Source organism: Dipodomys spectabilis, unplaced genomic scaffold (assembly GCF_019054845.1).
Source record: "Dipodomys spectabilis isolate Male_0828 unplaced genomic scaffold, ASM1905484v1 ptg000051l, whole genome shotgun sequence".
Classification (NCBI taxonomy): domain Eukaryota; kingdom Metazoa; phylum Chordata; class Mammalia; order Rodentia; family Heteromyidae; genus Dipodomys; species Dipodomys spectabilis.
This window is the reverse complement of record NW_024870728.1, coordinates 11,653,021-11,680,897: the sequence shown is the minus strand read 5'-3', so window position 1 is coordinate 11,680,897 and position 27,877 is coordinate 11,653,021. Positions and strand designations below refer to the sequence as shown.

Here is a 27,877-nt window from a genome sequence, read left to right as displayed (position 1 = left end):
AAGCCACGACCTGGTCAAAGTCCCTTCTTTATTCAGGGTTATCAAGCTGTACATGGTCCCCACCCCGGCCCACTGTGAGGTAGGGCAACAGAGTTCACCACCCTTCCTCAGCAGCAGATCAGAGCTGGGTAAAGGGGTGGGGCAGAGGGAAGGAGCTGAGTCCCAGCATGCAATGCGGCAGCCTATTGAGAGACCATCACCCCCTCTGTCTTCTAGGGGACAGTGGGATGCAGGCTAGAACTCTTGCTGGGATGTAGACAGTTGAGGTCACACTCCAACCCTGTCAGTCTCATGTGGGATGGGTATAATAAGCAGCAAAGGGGGCCCAGGAAGACCTCAATCTCCCAAGGGCCCATCCTAAAAATTGGAGACATAGCAAAGAATGTTCATCCTATTCCTGCAATTTAGAAACTTTCCTTCTTTAGTGTCAAAAGATAGCATAAGGGTGGCTGGGAATTAGGGTTTCTACCCTAAAGCAAAAGCCAAGCCAAGGGGAAGCAAGTCAACAGAATGGGAGCAAGCAGCACACACATGCCAGTGGTGTGCAGGGAGAAGAGAGGTGAGCTGGCTGCAGCACTGGGCGAGAGCTAGGGGTGAGGTAAGGGCCACAGCCTGAGCTGCTCATTTATTCTGGGTAAAGGGGCAGGTTGCAGGGGTTGAGGGTCCAGGCCCAATCTCCCCACTCCACAGTTGGCACAGGTTCTCCCTGCTTGGCAGCTTCTGTGGTTGGCAGCCCTCTGGAGTCTTGCAGGGGGTCAGTGCAAAGGTGGCAGTCTGGAACCGAGCTGGGGACCAGTTTCTAGCACCACACTCTGAGCCAAGGGGGTTCTGGGATGAGGCTAGAGTTTTGTGTGCCCCTGGTTCCTAGACCTCAACTTCTTCTGGGGCTGTGGCAAGCCCAGTGTTGGCACCTCCCTTGGCCAGGCATGAACACACAAACACCATACACGTGGAGCCAGGCAACACTCAAGAGGAGCCTTCCCATGGTGGATGGATGGGATGGCAGGGCAGCCATGGCCTCCATCCTGGGCGTGGGGATGCTCTTCAGCTTTGTCTATACCTGTGAAGAGAAAATGGTGGGGAGAGTGCTAGAGGGGTGAAATTGATTGGAATATATTATATACATCTGTGGAAATGTAAATAAAATTTCCTCTGTATAACTAATGTACACTAATAAGGTAGGACTGAAGGAAGGAAAAAAGGAAGGAAAGAAAAAAGAAAAGGTTTGTAATGGGAGATATCTGTCCCATGGGAGCCTAGAAAAAGGGAACCTTGATTCTTGGGGAGGTAAGCAAAGGAAAAACCAACCCCTGGTCTTCAGAACAACTGAGGAAGAAAGGGAGTATATTTCGGAGAAAATGCACAGGCTGGGAGTTACCTCCCTTCACCTGGAAAGCTGTCACTTTAGACTGGAAATTGCTTCTTCTGCTAGTTGTTCTTGGACCTTGAAACCCTTACCTTATGCACCTGAGGGGGAAGCTCATCCTCTGAGCCTTCCTCGGGCACAGGCTCAGGGTGCCTTGATGCTGGCTGCCCATCTTCAGCCCATCCTCCTAGGGGCAGCCGGGAGAAATGAGAGGGAGCTCGGGGTATTGTGCCAGGATCTAGGAACATAAACAGGAATGAGAACTGTTTGGGGACTGTTTGGGGGTTTAGTTTTCTCAGGCTCCATCCTTCTGACTTTTTTCTTCTTAAAAAATAAACACCCTTTTGTGCTGGGCGCTAGTGGTTCATGGCTAAAATCCTAGTTGCTCAGGAGGCTGAGATCTAAGAATCAAGATTCTAACCCAGCCTAGGAAAATGAACCTGCAAGGTTCTTATTTACAATTAGCCAGCAAAAACAAACAGAAGTGGAGGTACGGCTCAAGTGGTAGAGGCCAGCCATTTGTAAGGGAAAGGGATGGCACAAAGAAGGGAGAGGCTTGGAGTTCAAGCCCTAGTAAAGGAACAACAATAAAATAACCCCCCACCCTTTCAACTAGGTACCAGTGGCTCCAGCCTGTAATCCTAGCTACTTGGAAGGATAAACTTAGGAGGATCAAGCTTCAATAGCATATGCTGTCCTAAGCTTCCTAGAAGACTGAGATTGGGAAGATTGTGACTCCAGGCCAGCTTGGCCAGAAAAGTCCTCAAGACTCCATCTTTAAGGTAAGTTGTTGGACATGGTAGTGTGCTTCTGTCATCCCAGCTAGAATAGGAAGCCTAAAACAGGTAGAACATAGTCCAGGCACACACCTGGGCAAGAAGCAAGACTCTACCTCAAAAGTAACCAGTGCCAAAAAGGGCTGGAGGACCAGGCGCCTGTAGCTCATGCCTATTATCCTAGCTACTCAGGAGGCTGAGATCTGAGGATCATGGTCAAAGCTAGCCTGGGCAGAAAAGTCCATGAGACTCTTGATCTTCAGTTAACCACCAGAAAACCCAAAGTGGTGCTGTGGCTCAAGTGGTAGAGTGCTAGCCTTGAGCTGAAGAGCTCAGGGACAGCACCCAGGCCCAAAGTTCAAGTCCCCTGACTGAAAAGAAAAAAGGGTGGGGGGGCCGGGGCTGGAGGGCTGGGATGTGTCTCAACAATAGAATGACTGGCAAGCCATGAGGCCCTGAGTTCAAACCCCAGTATTGCCAAAAGGAGGAGGAGGAGGAAGAGGAGGAGATAACATGGAGAATTATACTTCCCCACAGACTATTTCCTTCTATAGCCCTAGGTAGATACCTGTGATGCCCCCGTAGCGTCTCTGGAAACCCCCATGCAGGGCTGTGGTCTCGGGTGCTCCAGGCCGGGGTGCAGCACAGGGATAGCTGGCAGAGCGTGGGATAGGTTGGGGGACTCGAGTCCCCTCTGCTCCCTCTTCAGGGGCACTCTCCCCACTCTCATCACTCTCCCGGCGGTGCCACACATGCCGCTCAGGTTCGGCCTGGGTCTGCTGCTTGTGGAGCTGGAGAAGTGGGAGACTTATTAGTTGCAGACAGAAGGTTATCTGTCTGAAACATCTGCACAATACTTTCAATTACCACTTACCCTCCCCAGCACCAACTCAATCTAGAATCCTTGACCCAGAGCAAGGTTAGCAATGTATGATAGACATCTGATGCTCTCTGGGCTGTTTGCAGCAGATCCCTGGAAGAGCTTGTGAGTCAGGGCATACTTTTTACCTATCCATTTGAGTAATTTAATATACACTAAAAAGAAAAAAAGGAATGACAGGAAAATAACAGAATTGGAATGGGGAGGGGGTACCAATGAGAGTAAGCAGAGGGCTAACAAAGTAGTTGAATGAGATGAAAATGGCCTGTGCAGTACATTTGCATATATGTGTGTGTGTGTATGTATATATTTGTAAACAAATCAATGAAACCTGCTGAAATTGTTTTAAACAGCCTCAGATGGGGTGGGGAATCAGTGGGAAGTGAGGAAGAGCTAATGAAGAGGCTGTATGAGGATGAATATGTTGTACTAGTTTATTTCCATAAATAATGAAAGAACAATGAAATCTATTGAAATTGTCTTAAGAAGGGTGAGTAGCATGAGGAGAGTGACAGTAGAGGTCGGCTGATCTGAATACATTGTTACATGTGTACAAATGTCTCAACTTGTACAATTAATGTATGCAAAAAATGTTGGGGAATTAGGCCAGCACTGGTGGTTCATGCCTGTAATCCTAGCTACTCAGGAGGCTGACAACTAGGATCAAGTTTGAAGCCAGCCCAGCAGGAAAGCCCATAAGACTCTTATTAAGGGCTGGGAAGGTGACGCAGTGGTAGAGTGCTTGCCTTGCATGCATGAGGCCCTGGGTTCGATTCCTCAGCACCACATAAGCTGAAAAAACCCGAAGTGGCACTGTGGCTCAAGTGGTAGAGTGTTAGCCTTGAGCTGAATTGCTGAGTTACAGCACCCAGGCCCAGAGTTCAGGCCTCACGACTGACAAAAAAAAAAAAAGACTCTTATTAACTACCAAAAAAAAGACCCAGAAGTAGAACTGTGCCTCAAGTAGTAGAGCACTAGCTCAGAACTTGCACCAAAAAAAAAAAAAAAAAAAGAAAATGGAAGTAGGATGGAGGAGTGAGTTTGAATGGATAATACAGTATATGTGTGTGGAAATGTCACAACAAAACACCTCTTGTACAACATATATACTAAAACAAAACAAATTGACCAAGGGTCTAAATGCCAGACACTGTTTTAGGAGCCGGGGACACAGCAATGAACAAAAGGCAAAACTGCCTGCCCTATGGGGCTTATATGCTAGTAGAGGTGGTTGTTGTAGGAGGCTAAATCGTAAGAAAATAAAGAGAAATACAGAATGTCAGATGGTATCAGGTGCTACAGAGAAAACCCAGGAAGATTCTGGAGGATAGGTAAGGAAGGCCCTTAATAAGGGTACTCAGAAAGTCTCAGGAAGAGGTAACGGCAGGAGGAGAAAGGGATGGCATCTGAATATCTTAGGAGTGAACCTCCAAGCTTAAGTGGGCCCTGAAGAATACACTAAAGAGATTATTAGAATGTATGAGAAGCCAAGTACCAGTGGCTCACCCCTGCAATTCTAGCCACTCAGTAGGCTGAGATCTGAGGATCACTGTTCAAAGAAAAGTCCATGAGACTTACCTCCAATCAACCACTAAAAAGCCAGAAGTGGAGCTGTGGCTCCAATGATAGAGTGCCAGCCTTGAGTGAAAAAGCTAAGGGGCAGCTCTCAGGCCCAATGTTCAAGACCAAGTACTGGTGCGTGCGTGCGCATGTGCGCATGCACACACACAATATATGAGAACAGAGAATGTAGCATAGGTAGACAAGAGTAGGGAGTAGAATTCAAGTCTTGCTTCTGTTCTGTTTTGCTCACCTGGTGCATATAAAGGGCATGTAGGCTCATCTCTGTGGATGCATATTCAGACAGCACCAGGCTCTGCAGCTGTCCTTCCCATACGCTGCTCCCAGAGCTAGCTGTCCTTGCATCCACCCTGTGCAGCAGAGACAGACAGCAGTCATCAACACTTCTGATACCACACATGTTGTTGGGGGCTACTGCCATGCTGTCCCATCTTAGCCATTCTCTACTTACCCAGAGCCAGTCATGGTGCTAGGAACCCGGCCTGCAGGGACCTGCCCAGGTTGCAAAGGGGAGAAGGAGCGCAGAGCAGAGGCAACTTCAGCCCTGTGCCTGGAGCCTTGCAGCTCTCTGGGCAGTGGAGGGCCCCGGCAGGATGAGCCAGCTACCACATTTGCAATAAGACTCAGGGGCTAGGGGGGAAAATGGGTGGGGAGAATTTTCAGAGTAGGGGATAGGCCTCTAGATTCCCTAGTATCTTGTACTTCTGGACCCAATGCCACAGACTGAACAGGCAGAGGAAACCTTGTAGCCAATGCCCCATCCTCTAGTCCCCACTCTAGTCCCCATCATCTCCCAGTCCCCAGGTACACACCTCAGACTCAGATTGTAAGGACTGGATAGATGTGAAGAGGGCGTTTTCAGGGAGCAGACCACCTTGGGCCAGGCTAGCCGCGGCTCCATCCCGCTGAACCTGTTCCTTGAGGAAGCCCAGGAAGGCTGTGCTCTCACGCGGTGGCTGCCAGCCAGGGTTAGTGATGGCAAAGTGCATGAGTGACAGCTCTGTCTTCCCATCCTCTGCTTGTTGGTACACTGAGGCCTCTGTCTGCCCTCCGGAGAGCCACTGCACAAGGGAGAAGAGGTAAGCAGGCCTGTTCTCTTACAGGAACTCATCCCGTGCCTTTATGACTAGAGGGATAGGCTTTGCTCCTTGAGGACTAAGACTACAATGCATCGCCATATCTTGTTCAGTGCTCGCCTCAGAAGCAGCCACATGCCAGGCCAGCTGCTTGTGATGTGCTTTTTCTCAAGGGAGCCTGGCTAATGTACAAATTAGGGCTGAAATCTAGCACAGGCTCCTGGTTACCAAGCAGTGGCACTGCTTTTGTTTCACTTGTTGGCTCAGAAGGGGTAGTCTTTTGTAGTTTACCCAAAGACATGATGTGTCAGCTACATTACCTGGCCACTTGCCCCACTCCTCTCACAATACCTGGGGATGACCATGCTGGCGAACATCCATCTGAGCAAAGGAGCAGGTATCTCCAACACCAACAACCTCCACTGTGAAGTTGCGGAAGAAGTCTATAATCTCAAGGGCCCGAGGTCGCAGGCAGAAGATGAGAATGAGGGGTGTGACAATAGGGCTTAGCAACTCCTCCAAGATGAACACCTAGAAGGGAGGAAAGCAAGGTCAGAAGAAAGCAGGAGGTAGCCCAGCCCTCACCACCAAGCTACCAGTCAAGTCGCTAGCAGGCCCTAACTCCAACTCCACTCACTGCCTTGTACTGGAAGAGCTGGGCAAACTCGTCCCGGGTCTGTGAGCGGTGGGCATTACCCTGCCAGTGGTCAGGCATGTAGTGGATGTGAGCAAGGATCACGCGGAGCAGCTGCTCAGGGCAGAACACCATGTGCTGGTCTGGGATGAAGGACCTGGTGAGATCAGGGTCATGGTGAAGACATTTCCTTCCCTAGAATACTGATCTGTTTGTCCCCCACATGGTGCCCCAGCCCACCTGCACACGGTCACAGTAACCCCCAGCAGTGTGACAGTGGTAAGGACGTGCTCTACAGCCAACACATCTTCATCATAGATGGTAAGGGCAATAAGCACAGCCAGGATGGAACCGGCGAAGAAGGCGCCATTCTTGGCCAGCAGTGTCAGCAGAGGGGACAAGAAGCAATTCATATACTTGGAGGCAGGCTTGTAGCCCCGGTTGAGGCGGGACTGAAGCTCATGCTCCAGCTCATTGAAGTGGCGGAGGTAGCAGCGGCCATAGAGCGACCAGCAGCGCGCTCCCAGGGCCCCTGGCTCCCGCTTCAGCACCTCAGCATAGCTGAAGAAGGCATACAGAATCTGCCAGATGAGGATGAGGGGGCACAGCAGGAAGTTCGCGATGCCAATCCACAGGATGCGGTTGCTGAGGCGCTGGGCCAGCTCGAGTCGTTGCCCTCCACGTTTGTACTCAGCCTTGAGGCTCCATTCATTGAGAAACAGAGAGCCAGGCCCCCAGAAGAGAATCAGCTCAAAGTTGTACTTGAGGCCACGAGTGAAGAAGACGGCCTCCCCAAGGCCTGGCAGACGGAAGCGCAGAGGGAGGAGAGATTTGTTCACCAGAGCCACCATGTAGTTCTGGAAACGGAGGATGCGGTGGTAGATGTCCAGCTCTGTAAGCTCACGCTTGTGGATACAGATTTGATGTTCTTTCTGCGTCTGCACAATCCGGGCCTGCACTTCCTGCCATGTGCAGTATGGAAGGGCAGACTGCAGGGTGGGTGGGGGAGACAAGAGACAAGATGTGGAAAGCAGGGGAGTTACTGAAACTTCTTTGTTTTGCAAACCTGCAAGTCTCAGGATATACAACTAGCAGAGTAGAACCTTCCAGCAGATACTTCCTCATCTGGAATGGATACTGGGATTTGGGACCCCACCCTTTCCAGTCTTTGTGCTTCTTAGCCAAGAGGAGGTAAACAGGCTCCCTCCTCCAGTATGCCATGTTCACTTGCCATGCACCCAGAAGTAACTGGGACAACAGCCATGTGCTGAACCTCCGAAACTAGGAGCCAAAAGACCTTCAGGAAGGCCAGAAGTTTAAACTCAGGGCCCCATACTTGTTAGGCAAGCATTTAACTATTTAAACCACACCTCCAGCTTAACTTATTTTTATAAAACGCTTATCTCAGGTATGTTGTCACATTAGCAGGAAGCAAACTAGCACACCTCACAATGATAGATATGGTTGTTTGATATCCAGTAATACCCATGATCCCTCCCAAAATGTCTTAGTTATGTTGCAAATGGCCCAACTTCTCAGCTTACCATTGGGATGCGTAGAGCATGCAAGTAGAAGGAGTGGATCTCCCAATAGCAGCAAATGTTATAGATGAACTTGATAAGCCGGTGGATCCAGAAGACACCAGCTATGACCAGGATAGTGATAAGGGAGCCATTTTCCTGAATCCTAGTGGGAAAATGAAGGAGAGGTGGGTCCTTGAGGAAGGAGTCTTGGAGACATGCTGCTTCCTAAACGATTTTGCTAGGTTGAGTCTGAGCCTGTGTTCTAGGGCATGAGTTGCTGCCTCATACACCACACTATTCCCTATCTACCAGCAGAACTAGACTCCATTCTGACCTACCACCTTACCTGGCACTACAGACTTGGGCAGGCAAAAAGGCATCTGGCAGAGTAACCTTGACAGGCTCAGTAGGATGAAGACTGTGGTTCACCATCTTGTTGGCAAATAGGATGTCGTAGTCCACACAGCTAACCAGGAAAGTGGTGAAGGCAACCACAAAGAGGAACTGCCTGGAAGGTGGAAAGGGGTGGGGCACACATAATCCCAGAGTCAGAGAGCTACCAACAAAATAAAGAGGTACAAGAGTAGATCCTAGAAAAGCCTAACAAGATAGGAAGTCTAAGGGACTAGAGATTTCCAAATGGGCTCTTCCTACTGCTCAGCCTCACAGGAACTTGCAGGCTCAAATTGGCTCCTATATTTTGCTTTTTGCTTCAAGTGCCCCAGATTCAGCCTGCTTGCCTCACCTCATGGTAATCTACCACTAATACTGGACTTGACTTTTAGAGGTTTTATATCTATGGTCTATTGTCTCCAGTTGCTGATCCTTTTGAGGCAATATGTAAAAGTACTTTGAGGATGTGAACTCTTCTCTCTGAGAGAGGCCTCTCCCTATTTGGTAACATTATAGACTCCTCTCCTAAAAGGTTTCTTGCCTAGCATCAGGCCTAAAGCAGAACAGAGGCTTTTTCCTCAAGTACCATTTCTCAGACCTTCTGTCTGAACCATGAACATCCCACTGCAGCCCTGATGAAATGTTCAAGGTGTGAGTTCTCTTCACAAAAGGAGGAAAGGCTATTCTTGGAAGAGTCTGTAGGCTTCAGTCCTGAACTGAACTATAAAGGTCTGTAGAATTTTGAGCCTAGAACTGAGTTGCATTGGAAGACAGGGCCAGGGATGAGTACAAGGAAAGAATGAGATTTATTCTTTCACTCCAACACCCATCTCTTTGTATACTTACATGAGCTCAAAGATCTCCCCAATGAGCATACATGTGAAGCCATTCTTCTGGTGTAGATTATAAACGTATAAGTGTTAAGAAAAAGCTGGGCGCTGGTGGCTCATGCCTATAATCCTAGCTACTCAGGAGGCTGAGATCTGAGGATTGCAGTTCAAAGCCAGCCGGGCAGGAAAGTCCGTAAAACTATTATCTACAGTAAACCACTCAGAAAACTGGAAGTGGCCCTGTAGCTCAAGTGGTAGAGCACTAGCCTTGAGCTGAAGAGCTGAGGGGCAGTGCTCAGGCCCAGAGTTCAAGCCCCACGGCCGACCAAAAAAAAAGAAAAAGAGAAAAAATAGCGCTGAGTATCAGTGGCTCATGCCTATAATACTAGCTACTTAAAAGGCTGATACCTGAGGATTGTGGTTCAGAGTCATTCTGGAAAGACTCATATTAACCAGAAAAAAACTCAAATGGGAGAGTGCCAGCTATGAGTGAAAAAACTGAGTAAGAGCATTAGACCAGAGTATCAAAACATCCACCCCCAAACACAAAAAAGTCAGTAAAGATAACAGTCAAAGCCTTCCCAGGTGGCTCACGCCGGTAATCCTAATTACTAAGGAGGCTGAGATCTGAGGATCACAGTTCAAAGCCAGCCTGGGCAGGAAAGTCCACTAGACTCTTAACCCCCAGAAAACCAGAAGTGGACTGGTGGCTGAAGTGGTAGAGTGCTTGCCTTGAGCTGAAGAGCTGAGGGACAGCGCCCAAGCCCAGAGTTCAAGCCCCATGACTGACCCCCCCCCCCCCACAAAAAAAAAAAAAAGGTAACAGTCAAGAGGGCTGGGAATGTAACTTAGTGGTAGAGTGCTTGCCTAGCATGCATAAAAGCCCTGGGCTGCAATCCTCTGTACCACATAAACAGAAAAAGCTGGAAGTAGTGCTGTGGCTCAAGTGATAAAGTACTAGCCTTGAGCAAAAAAGAAAATCAGGGACAGAGCTCAGACCCTGAGCTCCAGGACTGGCAAAAAAAAAAAAAAAAAAGATAATCGAGAGCAGAGATTTTGATGTCACACATTTAAGTTTAAGGTATGGCTCTGTGACTTTCTAGAGTATAGTTTTATACAAGTTACTTAATCTTTCTAAAACTTTTTGTTTTTGTGCCAGGATTTGGAGCTTGAACTCAGGGTCTCTGGCTCTCACTTGGCTTTTCTCACTCAAGACTGGCACTTGAGCCACACCTCTGCTTCATCCTCTAAGGTTTTGTCTACAATGGTAAATTAGATTAGCAATACTTGTCTCATAGAATTAGGTTTAAGAAAATGCCTACAAAGTATTTAACACAAAACTGATAAAGGATAAGTAAAAGGCATTAATTACCACAATTATCGTTACAATTCTCATTGGGAAAGATTATCTTTACAAAAGTTCCTTATAAATTACCACCACAAAGTACACAAAGCTCTCAGTAAATGTAAGATTATCATTATTTTTAACAATCATTATTTCACTAGTTTCCTTCAGCCCCAGGACGAGCTTCCTTTCCCTTCCCAGGGATTAAAATTGAATGCACCTCAACTTCTCATTAGGGACCTAGCCCAGAGGAGCTATTATACCCCAGACTTACAACACAGGAACACAAAGGATATTCGAGAGAAAAAGAGGTCAAGGTTTTCGATGTGGTGCCAAGGTGCTGTGGATACAACAACAGAGATATCAGAGTCCCCAAAGAACCAAAGCCCCTTGCTCCTTCATTAGTCCACCACCTACTCTCCCCCTACCCCAACTCTGGCTGTCACATTCAAGAACTCACACTTGCTCCCCTCAGCAACATGCACCAACAGGTCTTCCTCTCCAGGGGGTGAATCACTGTAGGAGGCCTCTAGGCGCTGGTACTCAGTATCAAACTGCGCCATCACCACCTCCCCCTGTCCACCGTGTCCACCTGCCAGTGATGAGGAAGAAGAGACTCTAGATCAGCTCCAGGTGCTGCTTCCCTGCTTCCCTGCTGACTAGGCCAGAAGAAGTGAGAAAGAATACTTGGGCTTTACCTCCTTCACCAGGCTCCTTGGCCTCAAGGGAGAGCAGGAGTAACAACCCAAGGACAGCAGTAAGCTTGAGGAGGTCCAAACTCTGGTCAGTCATTCCCAGAGTCTCTACTAGGTATCTAGTGATATCTCCCTGGCCTGAAGTGAGAATATGCCCTTTGGTAGGAGGTGAGCTGTTTCATTTTCTCTTCATATGTCCCTCCCCTGCCCCTTCTGGAAACCCTGGTCTCCCCAGAGACTAGCAGTTTGGAAGCATTTTGTAAACAAATGTTTGAGATAAGCACATGGCCCTACCAGCTCCATGGACAGTGTCTGCTCCACTCCAGTCCTGGATGCCCTGGCTGGACAGCTGCTGGAGGAAAAGGTGTCAGGCCCCAAAGAGGAGGGGAGGGGTGTGAGAGAAAGGACTCCAACCCTGCCACCCATCCAATCATCACTAAGAGGAGGGCAGGGAGACCATAGTGGGGAAGAGTACCCTCCAGCCTAGGACTGTACTATCAGGGGTCACTCATTCCCCTCTGGAATACCAAGAAGAAACTTCATTGACCCTGTAGACATTGAGTTAGTACAGGCCACAAGCCCTCTGGACTGTCTCTCCACTGCAAACCTCAGCTTCGGAACCCAGACATGCCTCTTGGGGTCCACAACACACCTAATAAGAGCCTTTTCTGAAGATCTTTTTGGTTAGCCCCTTCGCCTGCTTCCCTGACACAGAAGATCTAACTGACAGGCATTGCTCCTGGATGGGAAACTCGGAGCCATTGTAGCTAGATCCTGTGGGAATCTGTGGGTTCCCTGGGTCCCTGGAGCCAGGCAGGGTCAAGGAGGTACTCACCCAATCAGTGCAGACCTTAGGGACGGTAGATCTTGGACCCGCCTGGCCCCAGTGGGATTCCCGGGGTTAGTGGGAGCCCTGCCCCTTAGGGAACTCACCACTCATTGGGTCAGTGTAGACCAGGGCCCATGTATCCCCTGCTGGTAGGGCCTGGGCTCGAGGGTTCTGGCGGATGTTGGAGAAGTCGAGCCAGACCTACAGCTGACACCCCTAGCTGGGTTGCCTCACTACACCCAGCCGCTGGGACCCGAGCACAGAGCACCCCAGGGTCGCCCGGCCCCCGGCCCAGGGCTCGGCTCCCAACAGCGACAACCTCGCGCGCGCTCCGACCGCCAGAGCGCGCCCCCGATCGCTCGCGCGCGCCCTCTATCAAAACATTCCGGATGCGCGTCCCCGGGCCCTCCTGCGACGCCCCTTCCCCTATTACGCGCTGCGAGCTCACTTGGGGCTCCGTGGGCAGCCCTGGCCAGGTCCGGCCTGGGCTTAAGGGGTTCCAATAACCAGCCTCGCGTGTCACCTCAGGAACCCTGACCCGGGCGATTCCAAGAGACTCGGTCGGTTCCGCTCGGCTCGGCCCGTCCGGGAGCGCTAGGCCTGGCGTCTGCCACTCACTGTCACCGCAGCCAGTCTTCCCAATGAACGTAAGGGGTGGAGACACACTGGCCAATGATCGACCCAAGGGGTGGGACGAGAGGCTTGAGGCGGGTCTTGGCAGTCAGAGGACCAATGGTGTGCTTTGAGTAGGGCGGGGCTGAGGTGCGGGCGCCACGGTTTGTCCTCTTTGTGCCTCCGTAGTGACGAGATTGTTGTGTTGCAGGAATTCGGCTGTGGAACTGTGGACGTGCCGGCCACTTGACTCTTGGCACGTTTGATTCGGCTTCTTGGCGCGCGGGCGAGATTATGCGGTTGAAGGCTCAGCGGCCTTGCGGCATGAGGGCGACCAAGGCCGGCAGGCAGATGTGGCAGTAGGATCTCCTGTTTCTTCCCCTCTTTTTTGCTCCAAGAGCTGCTTTTAAATCATTTCCGTTCAGCCATGTCGCCAACTTCAGCTCCGGCTCCGGCTTCCACGTCCGTCTCCCTGTTTGATCTCAGCGTGGATGCTCCAGTCTTTCAGGGCCTCAGCCTAGTGAGCCAGGTTCTGGGGGAGCCTGGGGTCCGGGCTCCGTGCACTAACTCTCCAGGTATTCGGGAGGTTTGGGGTGGACCCATGAGGAACGTCACGAAGCTCTTTGGAACTTTTACTCCTTTAGGAAAGACTTCCCTTCTTAGCTTACGAGTGAGTTGCTGTGGACTTCGGTTTCTGTTGAATGCAGTTTGTCCTAAATTAATTTAACTGCATAGTTTTTAGCACACCCACGAGTTGTCTCCAAACAACTCTTTTGGCTTATTGTTTGTATGTCGTCACATTAACACCACTGCCTACAAAAATACTCAAAGACAGATTCAAAATGTAACCTGACTTCTATCATTCCTTTTTGCCTAGTATAGAATAATCAGTCTGTGCTTGGTTTTGTATAACTTTAATTTGCCTTGTTTTCCTTTCAGTTTATGTTAAGTGTGCCCTGTGATGGGAACTGTAAGCTTTAAAAACGGCATTTTTACACAGTTAAAAATAATTTTTTTAAGAGTTGAGGGGAAGGGTTGTGTACCACAAGTCTCTTGTTAAATTCCCAGCATCGCAAAAGTAATGATTTTGAGCCTTACAGGGAAGGAAGCCAAATCCCAGTTACCTTCAAGGGCCCAGGAAGTAAGGTTTTGGTCTAGGTAACTTTGAAGATGTGATTCAAATATACTTTAGAGTTGTCTTTATGAGTACATGTTTATTATCCCCACAGTAGCCACTGAGTGCACCTACAAGTTCACTAGAGGGTGGGGAAACAAGAGGAAAAAGGTTGTTGAGTAGCTATGTCAGTGAAGTTCAATGGAAAGAAATGGGCCATTTCTGTAGTTAACTGTTACTGTGTTAAGGGATTTTTGAAGAGCATTGATTCAAGAAGCATTTTCTTGATTGATGAAAAAATAATCCAGTTATATTTACCCTTGCTAAGAGATTCTGCATATATGGTGCCTAATAAAATTAAAAGAAATTTAAGGATGAGGTTATAATGGTAGGGCACATACTTAGCTTGAGGCCCTGGATTCAGTCTACAACACCTAAGGGGGGAAAAAAGATGGAAAAAAATTAACCTCAACACGAATTATTTTTACAAGATTCTAAGACAATCCATTTGGCTAGTTTAAATACAAAACTGACATATTCATTTTACATGCATCTTTTCAGAAGCATTTTATTTTGTGGTTATGGTTATCATTTATTTAAAGATGAATGAAGTATAAACTCCTTGAAGACAAGGTCATGTCATCATTCTTTTGTATCCTTCAGATATTGAATGTAGCTGCAGGCATTGTGGATTTGAGTTCCTTTTCTACCTCTAATTACCCTTCTCTTATTTAGGTTCAGGGGAGAGAGCAAGCCCAGAAAGAAAAGTATCTCAGGGTCCTTTGGATATTTCAGAGAAATTCTCTTGTTTAGCCTGTGACCAAACCTTCCAGAACTACCAGGAACAGGTAAAAATAATAATAAGATAAAATTTTAAAATTAAAAAAAGTGAGGGAGCTGGGCGCTGATGTCTTATGCCTGTAATCCTAGCTACTCAGGAGGCTGAGATCTGAGGATTGCGGTTCAAAGCCAGCCCAGGCAGGAAAGTCTATGAAACTCTTTATCTCCAATAAACCACAAGTACACTGGAAGTGGTGCTGTAGCTCAAGTGGTAGAGGGCTAGCCTGGAACTGAAGAGCTGAGGGACAATGCTCAGGCCAGAGTTCAAGCCCCATGACCAACCAAAAAAAAAAAAAAAAAAGTGAGTATGTAGGGCTAGACATTAGAAGGAAAAATATAACAGTGCCAGGTGCTGGTGGCTCACTCCCATAATCCTAGCTTATTCAAGGCTGAGATTTTAGGATTGTGGATTGAAGCCAGCCCAGGTAGAAAAGTTTGTTGAGATGCTTATCTTCAACAAACTACAAAGAAAAAGCCAGATGTGGTACTGTGGCTCAAGTGGTAGACTGCTAGCCTTAAGCCAAAGAAGCTCAGGGACAGTGCCCAGGCCCTGAGTTCAAGCCACAGGACCGCCTCCCCCAAATTAACAATAATAAACTTAATGGTGTGTTAGAAGAGTGATTTGCCTTAAATTCATAAAGGACTTGTTTTGACTAATTCAACTGGTGTTACTCTGTCATATTTCTTGAAGTTCTACAACTTGTCTTGGCTAGTATACAAGGCCAGGCTGGGACATATTTCTGCCTTTCTGCTTTCTCTGTTTTTCTGTACCAGAGAGAACATTATAAACTTGACTGGCATCGCTTTAACATAAAGCAGCGTCTGAAGAACAAGTCTCTCCTGTCTGCTTTGGACTTTGAAAAGGAGAGCTCCACAGGTGATGCCTGATGGGAGGGCCTGTCTGGGAGCAGGCCTTAAGGGGTGTGAGGGAAGTGAAAAGGTACTAAACTTGTATGTTCTATGTTGTCTGTCTTCAGGAGATCTTTCTAGCATCTCAGGATCAGAAGACTCAGACTCAGCCAGTGAAGAGGACTTGAAGACATTGGGCGAGAAGACTGAACGTGAAAAGCCTCATCAACCCAGGGGCTTCTACCCCTGTAGAGTTCTTTTCCAAAATGCCCAGGGCCAGTTTCTTTATGCCTATCGATGTGTCCTAGGCCCTCATCAGGCAAGTGACAGCACAGGCTAGTTGATCAATCCTTTTTGTGTATTCAGCCTAAGATTGCTCCTTAGCCAGTCCATGTCTCATTTCTTCCTTCTCAGTGTGGATATCACACTTGACAGCCAGTCTTGGCCAGAAACTGTCTTAAATCTTGAAAGGGTCAGGTTTGATGGGGTCAAGTTTGGGGGACAAACCAGTCTTGGTTTGAAGTGGTTTCTACCGCTTGATCTTCTACAACTACCTCTCCAAGCTTCAAATTTCCCTCTTTGTAAAATGAAAACAAGGCTCAGGGTGGCTGTAATAAATGAGAAAATGTATGTGAAACACAACACTGGTGCTTGGTTTCTTGCCTTCTGTCAAATGTAACAGCTAGAATGTTCTGCTGCATCTGTGTTGTAGGTTTCTCCAGAAGAGGCAGAACTGCTACTACAGAACCTGAAAAGTGGAGGTCCCAAATATTGCGTGGTGCTGATGGCTGCAGCTGGACACTTTGCTGGTGCTGTTTTTCAAGGGTGAGAGGGCACTGTGTGGGATAAGGATGGAATGGATTCCATTAGCCTGGGAGCACCAGGTTGTGTCCAGTACTGAGTCTTTGCTGTCTACAGAAGAGAAGTGGTGACACACAAAACCTTTCACCGCTATACTGTGCGGGCCAAGCGGGGCACAGCCCAGGGGCTTCAGGATGCTCGAGGCAGGACATCACGTTCTGCTGGAGCCAGCTTGAGGCGTTACAATGAAGCCACATTATATAAGGTAAGTTATACTGCCTCCCAGATCTTAGTTTCTCTAAGAACTTTTTTGCCTCTCATTGTCAACTCATTGTTAACAGTAGGGTAGTTTGGATTTGTTTACCTTTCTCATATTCATTAGACATAGTAATAATGAAGTAAACATGGGTAGTATAAGTAGAATGGGGATCTCTATCTTTCTCCTTTTTCATCCTTTTTCTCCCACTCTTGGTACATTTGTTGGGATATTTTTTATTTTCTTCTGTGCCAGTACTGGAGCTTGAATTCGGAGTTCCATGCCTTCCCATAGCTTTTTCACTATAGGCTGGTACTCTACCACTTGAGCCTCACCTCCCATTCGAGCTTTTTACTAGTTAATTGGAGATAAAAAGCTTTTTAGACTTGTCTCCTAAAACCCTTTTAGGAGGGCTAGCTTTGAACAAGCAATCCTCAGATCTCAGTCTTCTGAATAGCTATAATTACAGTCATGAACCACCAGCACCTGGCTTGTGTATTTTAAGAGTAGCAAGTAAAGATATACCAAATGGAGTTACCTTCTTTCCTAGGATGTTCGTGACCTGTTGGCAGAGCCAGACTGGGCTAAGGCCCTGCGGGAGGCTGGAACAATTCTGCTTCGGGCTCCCCGCTCTGGCCGGTCCTTGTTCTTTGGAGGCCATGGAGCACCTCTTCAAAGGGAGGATCCCCGACTGTGGGACATCCCTCTCACTACCCGCAGACCCACCTTCCGAGAGCTCCAGCGTGTGCTCAACAAGCTGACCACTCTGCATATCTATGGTGAGTCTCTGATCCAGATTCCTGTACTTCTAGGCCTTCTGGCTCTCAAGTGTGTAACCAGAGGTTTTCTAACCTTTGGATGGCAGGCCAATTACATTTTCATTGAGAAAAACCTGTGTTAGATTCTCCTCAGCTAAGTTTGAGAAAGACCTTTTGTTTTATGGCAGGAGAAGACCCTCGAGAGATAGTCAGATTGCGCTCATCTCAGACACACTGGAAGACTGTGAAAGAGAAGAGGAAGGCTACTGAGGATGAAAGAGACAGTGTTCCCAGTGATGAAAGTAAGGAACTTGAGCAAAATGAAGAATCACCCAAAAGGGTTTGAGCACCATCTGTCAATTGTCAGATCCATCTGGGTGTCTGTCCTGAAAATACAGTGATAGGGTCTTACTGTACAATCTAGACTGACCTTACTTAGTCTTCCCAACTCCCGTATCCAACTCCAGTACTAGGATGTGTGCCAACACATCCAACAACTGAGACATGTTTAGTGACATTTCCAGATCTATTTGTTTGTCCATGGATGTATCTGTGACACATAGGAAAGTCTTATCCTTCGAGTAGATGTTTGAATATGTTGCATGATTCTCAGATTGTAAATATCTGATTAGATGTTGTGGTTTAGAGCTAAAGGTTGCTTTTCATTACTGTGTTCCATCTTAAAGCTGTTCATAGGGAGAGTCCAAGGATAAAATAAACACAATTTCATTTCAAGATGATCTGGATTATCTCTTTATATACATGAATGCTTCTGGGGAAGCCCACATCCTTCCACCCTCTGCTTATTCCTTAAATGGGTCCTAATATGACATATTTTCCCCTAGATTCAGCATCAGAGGAAGATGGCTCCCCAGTAGAGCTGGAGTTAGTAGAATTAGCACTAGAGACCTTGAGTCTTCGTGAGTATGAATTATTGCCCAAGCGAAGGAGAAAAAAGACTAAGAAGAAGAGAAGTCAAGACCAGGAAGCTGGGGCACTTCAGCAACTTGAAGAAGATGAACCTTCCTCACAGTCATTCCAAGTGGTTGCAGCCCCCTTGGTTGATGAGGCCAAAGCCCCTGGTCAGCCAGAGCTCTGGGATGTGCTTCTAGCTGCTTGCCGAGCTGGAGACATCGGAGTGCTGAAAGTCCAGTTAGCTGCTGGGCCTGAAGACACTGGAGTCATGTCCCTACTTAGTGCTCCCTTGGGCTCTGGTGGCTTTACTCTTCTTCATGCAGCAGCGGCAGCTGGAAGAGGCTCAGTAGTTCGTCTGCTGTTGGAGGCAGGTGCTGACCCCACTGTACGGTATGTCTCTATCCAGAGCCAGTTTGGGTATAGAGGATATAGCCATGTGATGACTCATTTGGGTGTTGCCCATTATTCCTTGGTTTGGTTGAGTTGATATTGGGAAAGGCAAGGAGAAAGCTGAACCCATTTGGGGGGTTTTGCACTTAGAGACTCCCAGGCCCAGCCACCGTATACCGTGGCAGCTGATAGATCAACACGTAATGAATTCCGAAGGTTCATGGAGAAGAATCCAGATGCCTATGACTACAACAAGGCTCAGGTAAGCTGGAAAAGGAAAAACAAATACGGAGTGGGAAGGCATCATAGCTCCTCAGTAGCTCCTTTCTATTTCCCTGCAGTTTTGCAAAAGATAGCTTATAGGAATCTTTACTTGTTTTTTTTTTTTTTGCAAATCTAGGTGCCAGGGCCATTGACCCCAGAAATGGAGGCACAGCAGGCTACACGGAAAAGAAAGCAGAAGGCAGCCCGGAGACAGCGAGAGGAACAACAGCGAAAGCAGCAAGAGCAGGAGGAGCGGGAACAAGAAGAGCAGCGGCGATTTGCCAGCCTCAGTGACCGAGAGAAGGTAAGACTCCAGGCTGTAAGGTGTGGCTTCTTTAGAGCTTTATCCCTTCCCAAGAACGTAGCTGTTGCTTCTTAAGCACACTGGGGACTGGGCCTGGTCCTTAATACAACTTCTGTTTCTTAGAGAGCTCTGGCTGCAGAACGCCGACTTGCTGCCCAGTTGGGAGCCCCTAGACCTCCGATCCCTGACTCTGCAGTCATCAGTGCTGGGTATGGGGTCAGCAGATGAATGAAAGAGTGGATGATAATATTGTAAGGACCATTTGGGTCAAGTGGAGTGAGTGCCTACATAGTACTTTAAAAGGTTATTAAAGGGATTTAAGATACTCTGGAACCTTTATGGGCTGGGGAGAGCTTACATTGACAAGTTTCTGGGGTACCTGTCCAGTCAACTTTCTTCCTCTTGTTCAGACGCTGCTGGAGTTGTGGGGCATCGCTCCAAGGCCTCGTTCCTTTTCACTACCTCGACTTCTCTTTTTGTTCTACACGCTGCCTCCGGGATCATCGAAATCGAGCAGGGAAGCCTTCTTCCTGAACTCTTACAGTTCCACCTGGAGCCAACTGTGGAACCCCAAAATGGCATGCTTACACAAGCCCTAGGTTTTTTCCCCCATGAAGACAGAGACTATTTTTGAAGACTAGGATGAGAGACACTCAGGAACTAGGGCAAAGACAGGGCCACAGAAGTGTGTGGAGCTGGTACTGTGTCTGGAACTTTAATCACAATAAAGTTTGGCAAGCAAACTGAACTTGTACTTATATTCAGAGTCATTCTGACCTTTGGTTTCTTGTGATTGCCATGACCAACACCAACGGATCCTGTCCACTCCATGTCCTAGGTTCAAGGTTTACTTTTTTTCAGTGCCCACTTAATTGAATTGGTTCATATGTACTTTGTGGGTCTGAGAAGGAATCGAAATGTGGCCTATGTGAGGTGCCGTTGAGGATAGGATTATCCAAAAATTGGACTTGAGGCTTGGAAGGCACATTTTCTAGCTCCAGCAATGTGATTTTGTTGATAGCTCCCTTAGGCAACAGGAGAAGTCTTGGCACATATAGTGTTTGTTGTGGCCCCCGCTTTGTCCAGTACCGGCCCAAGTTAAACCCATTGATCCAGACTTGGCCCTGGGAAGGGGAGGGAATGGGAAAAAGAAAGGATTAGCTCAATGCAGAGTAAAATCATCCCGTTTCAGGGTTCAAACCATAGGAATAATTTCTGTCCTCCCTCCTTTTGTGATTTAACTTTTTCCCCTCTCCACTCCCAACTACTACCATTAATTAGCAATACCTTGGTCCATCCAGGTAAATATAGAAATGTGTCCCCAGACGAGCCTAAAATTGGAAATGTTGTAGAATAGAAGGTAGGGCCAGAGGGAATGTCAGGCTGTGGTCTTTTCAGCAAGTTGAGGGGAAACCACCACTTCACAAGCTTATCAATTTTCAGAGGGTATATCATCCAGTCAGTAAGGATTGTTTGCCCCAGAATCGGTGGCTCTAACAGGCCCTGCAGGGAGCAAATAAAAAGTTATCATTCGCTAAACTCACCATCCCTAAAGTTCTAGAATGTAACTGGCCATTGTCCACAAGTCCCCACAACCGCTACACTATCCAACTCCTATGGACATGACTAGTTTATCTTCCATTAAGCCCCCATCTTTCCAAGGGAGTTGGCCAATAAGAGTACTGGGGGAAGAACTATGTAAAATCATCTCACCTTGAAGTCACTATGGTTAGACCCAAAACTCAGCCTTCCCATGTTCTCCAGCAAGATATCCAGTTTGGCACCTGCTTTTGCAGTCAAAACTAGTTCACGTTTTGTATTTCGTTCCAGAACACCCTGGAACACCTGGGAATAAGAGATAGAACCTATGAAACAAAGGGTTTGGCATCTCTAGCTTTTGGTCACTGCTAAGAAGCTACATTAGAACATGTAATTTGGAAGGCAGAGAGAAAGTCATCTGTCAATTATTCACCATCCATTCTAGAACTTTTTTTTTTTTTTTGGTCTGGTTATGGAGCCTGAACTCTGGGCCTGGACACTGTCCCTCAGCTCTTCAGCTCAAGGCTAGCGCTCTACCACTTGAGCCACAGCGCCACTTCCAGCTTTTTTCTTTTTGCTTATGTGGTGCTGAGGAATCGAACCCAGGGCCTCATGCATGCAAGGCAAGCACTCTACCACTGAGCCACCTTCCCAGCCCTCTAGAACTATTATTTATTAAACTCTTCCCTCATCCCAGCTTATCACCCAGGACATTCTGCAGATGTGAGTAGGCAGGTAGGAAAGGATGGAGATGGAGAACTTAAGGCTGTTGGTGCTGGGGAAAGGAGGTAGTCAAGGTTCACAGGTTAGCCTGGAATTGTTATGCTCTTACCTCATCCAATATCACATAGGCACGGTCATGGACTCCATTATTTGGCACCCAGAATGGTGTTGGTTCAGAAACGGTGTAAGGCAGATAGGTCCGGTACAACATAAAGCCATGGTCCTGGGTATGGAAGAATGGTTACTTTAAGATGGACTGAGGGTAAGATTAACAGCTGATGACAATTTAGACAATAGCTGTTGAGAAAATGCCTGCCATCCCACCAGTTTATCCCTTACCTGCTTGACAGCCTCAAATGTCAGTGGGAAAAATGAGTTGATGGGTCCCTTGGGACAGAGAAAGTCTAGGAAAGCCAGCAAATTCCCATCCTATTAGATTAAGGGAGAATAATAAGAATCTAAGAGGGAAGCTTCTAGATAGGAGGGTAGGGCAAATAAAGGAATAGAATCTGAAAATGGGTAGCACTTACCAAGTGCAGAGTCAAAGGTCCAAGCATCATCTTGGGGCCAGGAGGAGGTAAAGGTCCCAAGGGAACTTCCTGGAACTGAGCCCAAATTCTCTCAGGAGCCAGTAGTGAAACCAGAGGTAACCCCTATTCCAAGGCCCTAGAAGGTTCTGAACCCAGGACCCAGAGAAGGGCTTCAGGGGGTCATGAAGACCTGGTAATTTTGCACTCGTGTGTAACTCCCCAGGTATTCCCCTTGAGAATAGTCCACAGAGGGCTCTGTGGTCCAGACAACCACCACCACCAGTTTAGAGAATCCTTTTACAGTGTGGGCACTACCTTCTTCCAAATAAATAAAAGGGCACCTTGCTGATGACATTTCGAATAGCAAAAAACTTAGGTGTGGGGTCTCCTGCTTCAGATATGGGTGCATCGTAGTCATAGCTGGTAGTAATTGGAAGGAAGCGTCCCTTGTCATCGGCACCTGGGGTTGAACCAATTTAATTAACTCATGTCACTAAGCAAACAACCTTATGCAGGGAATTTTCCCATCAGTGGGGGCAGTGGTAGCCATGTGCAGCTTCTAGGTATCAGAATACATATAGATACTAATTCCTTGTCACCTCCCTACATCTGCCCCAGGGACCACTTGTACTTACCATTCCAATATCCGAAGTTGGTACCTCCATGAAACATGTACCTGAAGTAAGGAAGGTGGAGAGGAAAGAGAAAAGCTGACCATTGAATCTTAACTCTTTTTTTCCCGCTTTTTGTTGCTTTTTGTTGAACTCAGAATCTGGGTGCTATCCCTTAGCTCTTTTGCTCAAGGCTAGCAGTCTACCACTTTGAGCTACAGATAAGAGTCTCATGGACTTTCCTGCCCGAGCTGACTTTTGAATTAGTCTCTGATCTCAGCTTCCTGAATAGCTAGAATTACAGGCGTGCGCTACCAAGTGCCTGGCTTAAATCTTAACTTTTATTCCCAGCTCCCCATAACAGATTCATATTGCGTCTCCAGTTACATGTTCACACTGGCTCCCAACTTGAGCATGTTTTCCAGTCCTTTAGTTACAGATGAAATCGACCGTGTGGAGTGGTTCTGGCCCCAGTAATCCAGCCAACCTGTGTAGTACTCAGAGTTTACCTAGAATGTGAAGTGAAAGGATTGAGTGAAGTGGACATCAGGCTAGACACATTCCCACCAGACTTTTGCTTTGATTCACCTCCCATCTGGTCCCTTACCAATGGCCCATTAGGTTCATACTTCCGAAGCCGGGCAAAGATTCTGGTCATGTTGTCAGCTGTAGAAAGAAGGCACAGGTAAAAAGATAAATAACACAGACTAGCTGTTTCTTCCCCAGACTCCTAGCCCTTGTTTAGAAGACCTGGTCCAAAATCTACAGTAGTATAGAGTCCCTCGAGGGAGCCACATCTGAGTCCTTCAGGCCCATCTGTGGTGAAGAGCAAGATCTTGTCTCCCAGCAGTGAACGGAAAAGTCCAGCCAAGTGTCTCATGTATTTGAAATCGCAGGCCCTATAGCTACCATACTCATTCTCCACCTTCCAGGGAAAAAGAAAAAGGAGCCCAGCTATGAGGCAGAAAAGGTTAAGGACCCCCGGTATATCTTTCCCCTTGCCCAATCAATTTCCCACTTGTACCTGAATGCTAATGATGTTGCCCCCATTGTGATAGAGGAATGGATATATCTTGGGCAGCAGGACCTTGAACCAGGAGTCCACTGCAGTAAGAAAGTCTAAAGGAAGACACAGAGGTCTACTCATTAGGGACCACCACCACTGCTGTATCCCTGCCCCCAGCATCCTTGCTATTCCATGCTGCCCTTATTCGTGACTACAGCTTCTATCCTTTCTCCATAACTAAGTCTGAAACTCTTAGAAAAAACTCTTAACCCTAAACACATGGAAATTTACATGGCAGTTGAATCAACTTAGAAAGCCTTAAAATAGTATTTACCAAAAATACATGTAGCACTGGGAATGTGGCTTAGTGGGAGAGTGCTTGCTTAGCATGCATGAAGCCCTGAGTTCGATTCTTCAGTACCACATAAAGAAACAGAAGTGGCACTGTAGCTCAAGTGGTTGAGGGCTAGCCTTGAGCAAAAGACGCTCAGGAATAGTGCCTAGGCCCTGAGTTCAAGGCCCAGGGATGGCCAAAAAAAAGAGGGGTAGAAAAAAAGGTTAAACACATGATATGGGGTTATTATTATGTAAAGTCCTAGAGTTTTAAGTCAGCAATTGAAAGATCATTATATTAGGAATCATGTGTTAAATTCTCATCTACTTGCCACTTCTGTGATTCATCCTCAAGATCTCCATATATTTTCTTTCCTCTGCCTATACGTGCTTTTAAGGGTGAATTCAATGAGATGTTTTAGAGGACATTTTTCAATTCTTAAACCATTTCATTACTTTCTTTATGTTTTATTAGGAGTCCATGTTGTATTGCTTCTTTTAATATAAGCATTCAGTAACGCATTCAGCCAATATTTATGGGTACTAACCTTGCAGCCAAGCTCTGTTCTAGGTATCAGGGACATAGAAGGAGCAAAACAGACAAAAAAAAAAGGCCTTTACCTGGTGGAATTTACTTTCTAGATATGGAGGCAGACAATAAATTAAACAACTTAAGGGCTAGAACATGGTTTAAATGGTAGAGCACCTGCCTAGCAAGCTTGGGGCCTCAGGCTCAAACCTCAGTCCACATTAGATGATAGATAGACAGTCAGGCATAGAAGTACATGCCTGTAATAACAGCATATGGGAAGCTAAGGCAGGAAGATTTGGAGATCAGGGCCATCCTAAACTACATAGTGAGACCTTGTCAAAAGAAAATGGAAAGATCCCTTAAGAGATTGAGGTCAGTAGTCAGAAAGATGGAAGGGATAGGGACTAAGGAAGTGAGACATCATGACAGATGAGAAAAGTGTATTTAAAAGGACAGAGTGATCAGCTATGCTGGGTGCTTCTTACTGGTCAAGGAGGATTATGCCTAAGAGGGCACAGATTTCACAACGTACACCAGCAAACAGCTGGTATTTTAAGCAAAAGAGACTCCATGTTAGAATTCCATTACTATTCCATAATTTTAGGTGTATTTCATATTCAGCTCAGCTGTAAGAGGTACTCTGAATTGTTTATCTGCACCTACAGTCTCCTTTAACAGTGTCAGTAAATGGCACCACCACCCTGACTGGCCAGAAACTTTATTCTTTTCTTACTCATACCAGCCCTATCTGTCCCTTTGCTGTCAGAATTTATCAACAAGTCCTAATGATTTTCATCTCCAAACCTTTATCTTAATTCTGCTTTTTCCATTTCTACAACTATCATATTGGTCCAGGCACTATCATCTCTGATCTCAACTACAGTAATAATCTTGATTCATTTCTTCACCCTTGCTCCCTTTGATCCATTCTTCACATCCAAACTAAAACACTATTAAAGGTCACATCACTAATTACTTAGACAGTTAAACATAGAATATAAATCAAGCTACTACTCAGAAAGAGAGGGGAAAGTGGGGAAAAAAAGAGGATGAAAACCTGTGTAACACATCACAAGTATATTTGAGAGCAGCATGAATGATGAAGATAGTGTTTCCATGGTGAAGCAATTTGTCTTGCAGGACTTTGACTTTCCAAATCTCCAAGGATTTCTATATAGGTTGTTCTCCATCATTTACATAATTATCTTAATTGGAAACAGGCTCATAATCATAGTAACTAGATTTGACCCTACACTGAAGAAGCCTATGTATTTGTTTCATGGCAAACTTTTCTTTTCCTGAAAATCTGTTATATATCAGTCATTCTTCCAAGGATTCTATTCAGCATTTGGACTTAGGATGGAACCATATCCTGGCTGCACTGTGCCACTCAATGTGCTTCCTCCTTGTACTGACAACCACTGCAAGTCTCCTCATGGCTGTAAGGTTGTGGGACCACTATGTGGTCATCTGTAACCCTCTATATTATCTACTGGTTATGGACCCAAAGAAGTACATTCATCTGGTCATAGGTTTCTGGTTCAGTGGAATGTCAATCCAGCTAGCACAAACATGTCAAAGATTCTCTCTGAATTTTTGTAGTTCTAGTCAAATTGATTACTTCTGACATGCCCCCTCCCCCATCATCAAGCTAGCCTGTGGGGATACTTCTGTGCAAGAGCTGTCTATGTAGTAATTTTGGTTAGTACCATCCCCTTCATATTGGTCACTGGGTTTTTTTGTTTGTTTTGGTTTTGGTTAGTTGTAGGGCTTGAACTCAGGGCCTGGGCACTATCCCTGAGCTTTTGCATTCAAGGCTAGTGCTCCACCATTTTGAGCCACAGCTCCACTTTCAGTTTTCTGGTGGTTAACTGGAGATAAGAAACTCACAGACTTTCCTGCCTGGGCTGGCTTTGAACTGCTATCCTCAGATCTCAATCTGCTGAGAAGCTAGGATTACAGGCATAAGCCAGCAGCACCCAGCTGAGACCTATCTTTCTGTTTGCTTTGTACTCTGTTAAATCTATTGTCTCAACTCACCTGGATCTGAGGTTCTCAGATGGATTTTAGGTTTTCGTAGCAACCAGGATGGGAGACCCCCCTTGAGAAAAGCATAAAGACAACAAAGAAGAATGTAGGTTCTGTTTGTTTGGGGATGCACTGGAGGAGTTAAGAAGGGAAGGAGTTGAGGATAGTGCCATAAATGGCCCTAAAGTGCAGGCAAATAGGCATTATTTAGAAACCCCACATGGTTCTGTCCCCTCTCCAACTAACTCACCATCTCCCACTCTGCACAGATGTAAGGTCCTGGTCTCAGTATGACCAACAGGTTTGCTTTAGCTGCCTCATTCAGAAAGGCAATGAGGTCACGACTGCCATTAAAGTTAAACACCCCAGGCTCTGGCTCATGGTAGTTCCAGGGCACATAACTGAGAAAGGAAGAGGTTAACAAGATGGGGAGATGCCAGGGAGTCTGAGGGCTCAAGTATTGAAGGGAACCGCCAGGAAACAGTTGAAAAGAAGGTGCTGGGCCATCCTTTTCCACCCTTGTCCCAGGAGCCCCGGAGACTTTTCAGACTTGGGCATCTTCCTGTCCGGACCCCTTTCCTAACCGCCCCCCATTGCTCTCATGAGCACTTCTTACAACTGTATGGCATTGAGGCCGCACAGTCGCATCTTGAAAAGTCGGTCTGCCCAAAGCACCCGGGGTATCCGGTAATAGTGTATACTGCCCGACACGTAGCGGAACGGGAATCCGTCCAGGAGGAACTGGTTGTGTGTCCGATCTACTACGAACGACCGAGAGTCTACCTGCAAAGAGAGAATGCTGGTGCTCAGCCAGTGTCTGACCAGAGCGGAGGAGGTGGAATTGGCTTTGCGGACTATTCGCTGGAGTGTGTTCTCTCTTCCTCCGGATTCTGGCCTCCCCGCACTTGGCCCGCTGGGTCTGCCCTCTGATCTTACCTGGGGCAGTAGCAGCAGTGTCAGAAGCAGCAGCAGCAGGGAGGGAAGAAGACAGGGCCGCTTCTTCCGAGCCATGGCGCTTCCAGGGCTCCTCCAGTCTGAGCCGTCCGTCCGATCGTCACGTGTCAGATTCCTGGGAGGGAACCTCAGCGAGCAAGGGGGCGGTAACCACCTCGTTTCTAGGCAGTTAAGCTGAACTTGGTCCTTCAGCCACCCACCTCACTACTAATTTGTAAAGTTCTCTACACTTGCTATCCAAAGTGCAGTTCTTGCAGGAATGTGGTGGTTCATGCGTGTCATCCCAGCTGCGAGGAGGCAGAAGTTGGGAGATTTCTGTCTGATGCCGGTCCCAAGCAAAGGCTAAACCCTGCCTGAGAAATAGGGCTGGGGACTCATATAGCAGAGCCTAGCAAGTGCAAGCCCTGAGTTCAAATGTCTCCACCCCTTCAAAAGAAAAAAGAAATGTAGACTCTCAGGTCCTATTTCAGTCCTACAGAATTGGAATTTGTAATTTAGCAAGATTCCTAGGCCATCCTAAGCATATTTAAGATTGAGAAGCATTGCTCTACTAGATTAGGCTCCCTGAGTACTTGAGTGTTTTGTCCACC

At 47.0% G+C, this 27,877-nt stretch overlaps 3 protein-coding genes across 10 annotated transcripts; 1 reads left to right on the top strand and 2 right to left on the bottom strand.

The window, feature by feature from the left end:
• Positions 1–14: 14 nt before the first annotated feature.
• Atg9a (autophagy related 9A) lies at positions 15–12,743 on the bottom strand. Of its 7 annotated transcripts, none has more exons than XM_042679222.1 (16): positions 12,377–12,743; positions 11,394–11,451; positions 10,865–10,996; positions 10,701–10,744; positions 9,076–9,140; positions 8,183–8,344; positions 7,858–7,999; positions 6,554–7,302; positions 6,317–6,470; positions 6,031–6,210; positions 5,416–5,664; positions 5,055–5,233; positions 4,836–4,953; positions 2,711–2,933; positions 1,459–1,604; positions 15–1,060 (listed from the first exon to the last, which is right to left on the bottom strand). In XM_042679222.1, the coding sequence occupies exons 3-16, from the start codon at positions 10,965–10,967 to the stop codon at positions 1,055–1,057; spliced, it is 2,520 nt and encodes an 839-aa protein (XP_042535156.1). In that variant the 5' UTR covers positions 10,968–10,996; positions 11,394–11,451; positions 12,377–12,743; the 3' UTR covers positions 15–1,054. The 7 variants fall into 7 exon arrangements, with proteins under 7 accessions (XP_042535156.1, XP_042535157.1, XP_042535158.1 ...); XM_042679223.1 differs by having other exon boundaries at positions 11,394–11,448; positions 12,377–12,542; XM_042679224.1 differs by lacking the exon at positions 12,377–12,743 and adding an exon at positions 12,033–12,363.
• Positions 12,744–12,756: 13 nt separating this feature from the next.
• On the top strand, positions 12,757–19,779 carry Ankzf1 (ankyrin repeat and zinc finger peptidyl tRNA hydrolase 1). 2 transcript variants are annotated; one of them, XR_006147356.1, is made up of 13 exons: positions 12,757–13,115; positions 14,390–14,502; positions 15,269–15,371; positions 15,472–15,662; positions 16,056–16,168; positions 16,262–16,409; positions 16,951–17,179; positions 17,347–17,460; positions 18,004–18,463; positions 18,614–18,725; positions 18,864–19,031; positions 19,155–19,334; positions 19,442–19,509. XR_006147356.1 is itself a non-coding variant. In XM_042679230.1 (13 exons), the coding sequence occupies exons 1-13, from the start codon at positions 12,968–12,970 to the stop codon at positions 19,563–19,565; spliced, it is 2,109 nt and encodes a 702-aa protein (XP_042535164.1). In that variant the 5' UTR covers positions 12,759–12,967; the 3' UTR covers positions 19,566–19,779. The 2 variants fall into 2 exon arrangements, 1 of the variants encoding a protein (XP_042535164.1); XM_042679230.1 differs by having other exon boundaries at positions 12,759–13,115; positions 19,155–19,240; positions 19,442–19,779.
• Glb1l (galactosidase beta 1 like) lies at positions 19,720–27,414 on the bottom strand. The gene is made up of 16 exons (XM_042679231.1): positions 27,270–27,414; positions 26,950–27,116; positions 26,584–26,734; positions 26,346–26,406; positions 23,459–23,553; positions 23,185–23,359; positions 23,042–23,100; positions 22,822–22,943; positions 22,459–22,499; positions 22,165–22,283; positions 21,824–21,898; positions 21,633–21,722; positions 21,403–21,516; positions 20,745–20,876; positions 20,319–20,534; positions 19,720–20,155 (listed from the first exon to the last, which is right to left on the bottom strand). The coding sequence occupies exons 1-16, from the start codon at positions 27,342–27,344 to the stop codon at positions 19,889–19,891; spliced, it is 1,959 nt and encodes a 652-aa protein (XP_042535165.1). The 5' UTR covers positions 27,345–27,414; the 3' UTR covers positions 19,720–19,888.
• Between the last annotated feature and the right edge of the window lie 463 nt (positions 27,415–27,877).

Bases quoted from the DNA above. Each gene is read 5' to 3' on its own strand.
- Atg9a (XM_042679222.1), bottom strand. From the start codon at position 10,967: ATGGCGCAGTTTGATACTGAGTACCAGCGCCTAGAGGCCTCCTACAGT. The intron at 8,345-9,075 runs GTAAGTATACAA...TCCACCTTCCAG, and splicing joins GGGGAGATCTTTGAGCTCAT to GCAGTTCCTCTTTGTGGTTG. The intron at 6,211-6,316 runs GTGAGTGGAGTT...CCTCCCTTCTAG, and splicing joins AGCTCTTCCAGTACAAGGCA to GTGTTCATCTTGGAGGAGTT.
- Ankzf1 (XM_042679230.1), top strand. From the start codon at position 12,968: ATGTCGCCAACTTCAGCTCCGGCTCCGGCTTCCACGTCCGTCTCCCTG. The intron at 16,169-16,261 runs GTGAGAGGGCAC...TGCTGTCTACAG, and splicing joins GCTGGTGCTGTTTTTCAAGG to AAGAGAAGTGGTGACACACA. The intron at 18,464-18,613 runs GTATGTCTCTAT...TTTTGCACTTAG, and splicing joins GGTGCTGACCCCACTGTACG to AGACTCCCAGGCCCAGCCAC.
- Glb1l (XM_042679231.1), bottom strand. From the start codon at position 27,344: ATGGCTCGGAAGAAGCGGCCCTGTCTTCTTCCCTCCCTGCTGCTGCTG. The intron at 27,117-27,269 runs GTAAGATCAGAG...CTCTCTTTGCAG, and splicing joins CACTGCTGCTACTGCCCCAG to GTAGACTCTCGGTCGTTCGT. The intron at 23,554-26,345 runs GTGAGTTGAGAC...GTCTTCCTTTAG, and splicing joins TCTGAGAACCTCAGATCCAG to ACTTTCTTACTGCAGTGGAC.